General features: G+C 39.2%; 1 protein-coding gene across 1 annotated transcript; it reads right to left on the reverse strand.

Moving 5' to 3' along the window:
- Positions 1-328: 328 nt before the first annotated feature.
- Positions 329-8,289, reverse strand: LOC126400268 (radial spoke head 1 homolog). The gene is made up of 6 exons (XM_050060828.1): positions 8,257-8,289; positions 5,690-5,795; positions 5,437-5,527; positions 1,874-1,945; positions 1,019-1,127; positions 329-759 (listed from the first exon to the last, which is right to left on the reverse strand). Exons 1-5 carry the CDS (start codon positions 8,287-8,289, stop codon positions 1,049-1,051), a joined length of 381 nt encoding a protein of 126 aa, XP_049916785.1. The 3' UTR covers positions 329-759; positions 1,019-1,048.
- Positions 8,290-8,700: the final 411 nt, after the last annotated feature.

The raw sequence follows: 8,700 nt of genomic DNA on the forward strand, positions 1-8,700 counted from the left end.
CAACACAATGGCTTGATGGTAGAGAAAACTCCTGGCTACCTGATCACACTTATCAAAATATTAACAAAAGCTATGAATAAAATATTAACAAGGACTGTAACTGAGTTAAAAGCAACACATTTCTGTTAGCTTCCACTTGCATCTAAAAGCTAAACTTACTTAGCTCTTGATAACATTTTGTGAGCACATTGCAAGGTGTCAGAAAGTGTCAGAAAAAAAAGGAAATATATTAAGTTCTTTTATTTATATTGACCAACTTCTGAGAGTCAGCTTGACATTATTTAGCTGTGATAAAGTTACCTTATCAAACTTTAGCCTACTACAGCTGTTCACTGTCACCTGCTCTAACAGACTGTTTCATGTTTGCTAGCAGATGGCTAAAAGGCGTCGCTAAATTTGACCAAAACACCAATTAAATGTAATTTACCTCCTTGGAGTGACAGAGCAAAAAAACTTACCTTTCTCTGTGGAGGGACCAGAACAAAATGAACTTCTGGGAACTGCCACAAGGGGGCACTGCACTCTATGAAAGTACACACTATGATAATCACAGTAGGTAATGGAAAGTTTCCAGTTGCTACAACCACCTTCATGAGGAAACACTGAAAATACAAGCTTAACAAATTTATTTACACATTCATTAATATGTTTATGTTATTTTTGCCTTTTAAACATAGGTTAAAAAATGAGGATTGTGGGCTGATCACACAGCTCAGTTCTCTGCTCCCTCCTCTGCTGAAGCGGTTTCCTTTTCCCCACCTGACAAAAGAAAACACACAAACACACCATCACTTAAGTTTATATTTTCATCATCATTATATCACGTCTGGCCTCTGTGTCCCTCTGTGTTTGAAGCATTAGAGGCATACAACAGCAACACTTCAAACTACAGTCACAAAAACAGTCATGAGGTTGAATTTATGCCTCAGAAACAACAACAGAGACTGAACTTCAGCAGATTGGCATATTTACTGTAACAAGCCCAGGTTTGTCAGTGTTTCCCCTTGATAAAGTTCACCTGAGGTGTCTTTGGCTGGAGTCCATGGTGTCAGGCCAGTAATACACTTGGGAATCCACTTGAGGATGGTGGTGGAGGCCAACTCGCCCCACTTGCCCTCAGCTCAGTCCTGCACAGAACGGAGGGAGCATGAGACAAAGCTTACATTTTTTGTGTACAGAGAAATGCTCTGAAATATATTACTGTGACACATTTTGGTTTGTAATACAAGCATAATGCACATATATACTTCCATCTTGATGTTTTCACAAATGACAGTAGGCCTCACTGTGTTCAGTATTTGTTACATGGAAGCACTCTGACTGTGTGCAGCAAGGAAAACATGAAAAAAAAAAAACATCTGCAAACTCAACACTGATGACACACTGCAGCTTACATCACAAACAAACTTCATATAGTTAACAAGCATCCTCAAGTTTTATAAAGTCACTCAACACAACCAGTCACATCATGCATATAAAGTCAAACATGCTCTTTTAACAGGCAAGTGTACACAGTAAGAAAGAAGAAGAATACTTCTAGCAGTATATTCAACAGCACTGATGAATTCCTCTGCATTAAAAGACATTAGCATATTTGAAAATACCCCAGAAATCATCATGCAAGACACTGCTGTGTCTGAGTGATCTATGCTACTGACAAAACGTTGTGTATAGAGGTTGTGGCAGCACCTCCTCTGCTCCCTCTGAGGTTCCTATGGTGAAATAACCTTCTCTGGAGCCCGGGTAGGGCAGCTTCTGTGTTTTGATATTTTGACCGTTCTCCTCATCGGTAGCTGGCTGGAGTTTCAGTTAAGTTCCAGTTTTCTAGATTATCATGAAGAAATGAAGTTGGATTGTGTTTATGTTGAGTTACCTGCTCTGCTTGGTGGTATTCACCATGCTGCTCACAGCCAGTGTCGAACACATACTTCCCCTGGCCATGCGGCTGCAAAATGAGAATGGGATGGCAGAGACAACTTGCACATTAACAGATAAAACAATCTTCTTTGACAATGACAATGTTACTAAATGATACCATAATACAAAAACTACCATTATTGAAATAAAAACATGGTTTATTATATTATTTTTGCAGCTACAGCTTGTTTCCATCCAGCCAAGTAGCCAAAATCAAATTTTGGCATTGTACATTTCTGCAAACCACTGATACGTTATATTTGTACATTTCATATGCATCATAGCAACATTTCTAAATCGACTTAGTTTACATTATATACTATGTATGAGCTGAGTTTCTCATCAGGAGGAGGAAGGGATGGTGGATGGCACGACACCTTGGTGAGACAGCTGTCATGGAGAAGACAGCAGCAGACCACGGTTTGAGACCAACTAAAACGGGTGACGGCACTGTCACAACATAAAACTGAACATTAAAAAGTATAGAAACATAAAATTGCAACATATCTCCCTCAAAGGAAACATACAAATGTAAGATATCCATTGTTCACAGAAAAGTACAATGCCAACGTTTATTCTAGCGACTGGGTTATTCAGTTGGTTATAGTAATATTGTACTCTAAGGTAAATGCACCTGTGAGGTTGTTAATAATTCTTGTCATAAACTGTGATGGATGTTTAAAAAGTAAAGTCTGGGTAAAAAGTTTATTGTTTGTCTAACCTGAGAGTTCACAACCTGTCTGATCTGACTGCTCATGTTTCTCACTCAATTGGGTCTATTTTTTTTAGCAGTGTTCCCACATTCTGAAATCTTGGTAGGGATGCACCGATCCACATTTTTTCACTTCCGATCCGATCCCGATACCTGAATTTGGATATCTGCCGATACCGATACTATTCCGATACCAGAGCTCTGTTTGCTTTAATATTATTATTATCATTATTGTTGATTTTATATGAGGCTGTAATAAACTCCTCTCTACAGGCAAGTATGATATGTACGTATGTATGCATGTATGTCCCAAAAGGCAACTTGAGGTAAGTATAAGGTCAGAAAAGCAGGAAATCCTGTTCACAGGAAAAATCCCATCCTGAAAACAAATATGCAACTGTAAGGGTTTCAAATTGATTGTCAATATTTATTAAATTCCAAGACAGTGTTAAACTACTAGTGCAATATACACTATCAAAAAACAAAAAGTACCTGTCATATTAATCTGAACAGCACAGATACAAATCAAGTAGACACTACTATGTAGTAGTGTTGTCACGGTACCAAAATTGGGACCCACTGTACGATACCAGTGAAAGTATCATGGTTCTGAGTAGTATCACGATACCACAGCGAAAATGAGGCAGATGTGCCTTTTGTCATTTATAAAAAGATAAATCACTTTTCTATAATACATCAATGATATTTCAATGGAATAAATTACTTATTGACTTATTCATACTTCAAAAACAGCATCAATAAGTGATTAACATAGGGGGGATCAAAATAAAATAAATAAATAAAATAAAAATCAACCAGCCACCCTCCTCCCCTGACAGTCCCTTCATAAGTAAAGAACGGTCCCTAAAGTGCGGTGAGGTTTGTGGACCCTTCCCTGCCACACAGAGAGAAATGTGAACGGCTCGTTTCTCCTCTGACACGCCACATACCTGTGTGCCGCCACAGTTCGGCTGTTCAGGTACTTTTGGGCAGTCATGACGCCAAGAAGAGGAAAATATTGGACCTGGAGTCGGACTTCAGAGCTGTCGCCGGTAAGCCGTTCTTGCGCCGCGCAGCACTATGAGCCTCCGCCGTATTTGACAGGAATACATTCCCGTCTGTGTCTGTGACCCCCATTCAACCCACAACCGGCAGGATTTGCCTTTAGTTTCTGCTGCTGGTTGAAATCTGTACTGGCACAGCGTGCTGAATGATTTATTTTGCTGGCACAAAACTATTTTTAGTCACAAATGCGAGTAAAATGCTCGCACGTAGAGCTCCGTGGAAAACAAATCACTGTAGCATATATAAACAAATCGAACCTACAAGTAAAAAGAAATTAATAATAACTTTCACTGCTTAAAGATACTCAATAGCTCAGTTCATACCTGAAATGTCACTGGATACAACCACTGCAGCGGCATATCGAGTGCCAGGTGGACAGCACGCGCCGTTATTGGACGCCGCATGGACACTCACCCTCTTGCGATTGGACTTTGATCTTATCCCACAGTAGTGGTACCTGAGGTAGGTTACGTAGTACTACAATACTCCAACATTATGGTATCATATGTACTGTCATGTTTTAGTACCTCGGTCAGTGCAACACTACTATGTAGCAATCATCATATCATTCCAGCAGACAACGTGAAAGCACAGACGCGGCTCGTGGATCGGAAATTTCCGCAGGTGGATCGGAAATTTCCGATCCGTGAATTACGTTGGTATCGGAACCCGATACCGATACTGGATCGGATCGGCCCCATCCCTAAATCTTGGCTATTACAAAGTTATCATAACTGATTGAACTGATGGCCAGAGGTACAAAAGTGAAACCCAAGTTGTAATCAACTGTTGTTTTCTACAAGCAGTCATGATGGCTTTATTCTGATACTTCACAAATGGAGTGTAGAAGAACTAAATTTAGAGCGACTGTCAAAGTGATGTAAAAAGATTTACAAACACATATTTACTTTAACTGAAAGCTGATATAGACAGTACTATGTATTCTACATTAACTTTACTTAACAATCTACACTATTAATCATCTGACAGAGACTGATCTGGCTGGCATAAATGAACCAAACTATTTAGTCGCCTGCAAACCCAAATCACACCATAGTGAAAGATGTTACATATTTCATTAATGACTGGCCAAGCATTTTGTGAGTAAGTAATCAAAGTAGAACTCACATTATTGTTGACAAAGTTACCCTTGTATCTGTGGTTAGAGTGGATGTACTCTCCAGCTGACTCCATCTTGCCCTTCACCCATGAGCCCTTGTATTCTGAGCCAGTTTCAGTTCAGTTTCAGCCAGTTTAAAATCCCCATTTTCTGTAACTAATGAGAATAGATTTGGTAATGTGCAGGTAAAAAGACGACATTGTTGAAACTAGTCTAAATTTGGTTAAGCAGTGAAAGGTTTTGATACATCCAAGTTATAGATAATTGTATGTAAATTGGTCCTGTTGTATGTTAAAAAAACAGTCATTTCATGTTGTTGAAACAACACATACATAGATATCTAAATAAAGTCATCATCATAGATGTTGTTTGACCTGCAAATCAACAAATCCACACTGAAAAGCATATTTCTATTTTCTACAGCAGTGATGTCCTGAGATAAATCACATGTATTGTTGTGTATTTGTATCACTGAGTTTAGATAAAAGAAATCAAGCAGTCTTTAAATCAAGGACACACAGGAAAAAGCGTGACTCAACCCTGTAGAAGAATGTGTGCTTTCAGAAATTAACTATAAATGTCTCAATGAAATGCACTTGTGATTTTAAAACTGTAGATATACCTCTTGTTATGCAGCCAATCTCCATCATACGTGTCACCATTAGGGTAAGTGTAGACACCATGACCCTGTCTCAGGTCCTCAACCCACGACCCTGACAGACACAGAGTGTTTGTTTCTAAAAGATCATGTCGGGGCGTCAACTGGACCCATGTAAGCTGAAAAATGTAACACCTTCACAGCACTCACACTATTGAAACACACACTGATGAAATGCAGAAGTTGGCCACTATCTCAACTCATATGCTCTTTGTACCTTCATATTTAGATCCATCTGGACAGTAGAAGGTGCCCTGTCCATGTTTCATGTTGTGGTAATAGTCTCCCACATATCTTGCCCCATTCTTGAAGCGATACGTCCCCTATAAGATAAAACAGGCAAAGATCAATATACATTAGTCAAAGAGAATATTCTTATCCAGGTAATATAATGGAAATTGTACATAAAAGTACAAATGTACAAAAGTGTTCATTGGCCTCATTGTACTTGTGCAAAGTCTAAATTGACATATCTTTTTTTTAACCACATCTGATGGCTGAACAGTTTAATTTTCATGTGGTGGACTTGGTCTATGTGAAAAAAAGTTTTAATATCATGCTTTTTCCTCACCATACCTACCCTGGAAATCCAGAGTTCTTGCGAGAGCACAATTTGAATTTGCTCAGCGAGTCACTCTGGCAATCAGTAATGATGCTCATTACCCATGCCGTTGGGGCCGAGCTGCACCAATCACATCGGTGTATCTGATATAGGCGGGCCAGAGGCGAGCTAAACAGATGATGACAGCACTGCGACGATGAAGTTCGGAATCAGTCAGTAAACATTGCAAGATGGCTACGGATGAACACCAGTTGTTTGAAACGGCTTTGGCCACTACAATGAACGAGTTAGACTTGGCTTTTTCTCTAAAAGAGGAACAGAAGACAGCGCTCGAGTCTTTCCTTTGCAAGAAGGACGTTTTTGCTGTTTTGCCGACCGGATACGGCAAGAGTCTAATCTACCAGTTAGTTAGATCTTGCTCCCTAGAGGGCACTGTTAAAAAAAAAAAGTTTGTGCTGAAATTTTCAGAATTTGGGTCAGAGGTCGCAGGGTCATTTTTGGGAGTAAGACAAGTAACACTGAGGTGAGAGGATTTTTGGTGTTTCTCATGTCAAAATGTTAATATCCAGCTTTTCTATGTTTCTTTTCCTTTTACACAATTATAATGAAACAATTATTACCATTGAAAAGCATGAATAAAGAGCTGTAGTTAAGATAGAGTTTAGATAGACAGCAACATGTGGTTGTTAGCGTAGTTGACAGCAAAATAGTTGGACATGACTGTCATATTCTCTCCAGGGTTGGCTGTCACATGTATTGGTTGCCCTTATAGGAATGATTTTTACTGTTTATATTCTCCTGATGCAGGAAAAGTACTAGAAAGTTGCATTTCAATTAAAGCACATAACCATGAATGAAATCCACAACCAAATGAACATGAAGACCTTTCAAGTGTGAAATGAAGAAAAAATAAATAAATAGATAAAATAAAATAATAATAATAATAATAATAATAATAATAATAATAAACAAAGAAATAAGAAAGATAAAAAAAATAAAACGTGTATAAATATATAAAATCAATAATCAATCAATCAATCAATTTTATTTATAAAGCCCAATATCACAAATCACAATTTGCCTCACAGGGCTTTACAGCATACGACATCCCTCTGTCCTTATGACCATCGCAGCGGATAAGGAAAAACTCCCCAAAAAAAACCCTTTAACAGGGAAAAAAAACGGTAGAAACCTCAGGAAGAGCAACTGAGGAGGGATCCCCACAAAATAAGGATTAAAAATGAATAGGTAGGTGAATAAATAAATATGTTATAAAGTTAAAAGTCATTGTCTTCATTACATAAATATTATATACTGTACCAAGTCATCAACACTAGGTATTTCTCTTTTCAGCCTTTTCTTGATTAGGGATTTCTTACAGGCAACCAATTGTATTCTCAGCAAATATTTATCTTTTTTCCTCCATTCGAGTTTCTCCAGTCTTATCAGGTATATCAGTAAAAAACTAAAAGTAATTTTGGTTCCAGGATGCCATGAATTCTAGCCCAAGAAAGAGCCACAGATGGACACTTCCAAAAAATATGGAAGTGATTTGCCACCTTGTCTCCACAAGTTTTCCAACAGTCTGTTTGATCTGAATAAGATTTTTTTTCTGGGCAGGAGAACAAAAATGACGCGTGCCATTCTTCCCACTAAATTCTCTCCAGGATGGAGAGCTTGTTGTTTTCCGTTGTTGTCTAAACATCTATTCTCATTCCTCTGTGATTGTCCGATTACCCTCAGTTTCCCCTTTTGTTTAACTTGAAATGTATTTTTATTATTAAGTTGTTGAAGGCCCGGATATAGTTTTGAAATAACATTTTTCTAATGTTGTGCTGCGTTCGTTTTGTACTCGGAGGTCGGAAGTCGGAAGTGGGAATGACGTCACCTCCGAGTTGACAAAAGTTTTTGCGTTCTAGTTGACAACGGTGGCAAAGGCCGAAAAAAACATGGACGCTCGCAAGAAAGCCTTTGTTTCCCTTGCACTTTCGGAGTATAGACAGCTTCAAAACCATCATGCACTCCAACCAATGAAAGCCGCAGATGAGGCTGACCTAATGTAAAACAAATAAGATAAAATTGCTATAAACAGTACTTTAGCAGAGTGTTTACTCTATGTTTTACTCACAATGTATGTGACCGGCAGCCATCTTGAATTCGTAAATGGGGGTTGATGCGGTTGCTCCAAGTTTCCGATTTGGAAATCCCATAGACATATATACATAGACGCCGCATCGACTGCCTGAGCACGCCATATTGGACGGGTCATCTCACACAAACAGACAGTCGATCTCCAATGCCCACGGAGGAAGGATGCCGGTATTTTGTGCAGCCTACGGTTGTAAAAACCGGCGCAACATTGACACCAGATTGCGGGGAATTACTGCGGTGGAGGTGGAAGTGTTGGTGTCTCGTCCTCGGTCACATCCAGACCTTGAAAATAAGGCTGTAACCGGTCCCATTCCTTGTAACAGAGGCATTCCTCTTCTGTGGGAACTGGGGCACAGCATTCACAGGTACACCACCAATCTCCAGAGCTACGCAGCCTTGCAGCAGCCATTCCTCCTCTCTCGTCCTCTACCTGTTGCGCCTCTCTCTCTCCTCCTGCGTTCTTCAATTTCACGAAGCTCTTCGTCAGAGTGTTCTGGCTCAAATAAATAAGGGCG

Source organism: Epinephelus moara, chromosome 13 (assembly GCF_006386435.1).
Source record: "Epinephelus moara isolate mb chromosome 13, YSFRI_EMoa_1.0, whole genome shotgun sequence".
NCBI classification, from domain to species: Eukaryota; Metazoa; Chordata; class Actinopteri; order Perciformes; family Serranidae; genus Epinephelus; species Epinephelus moara.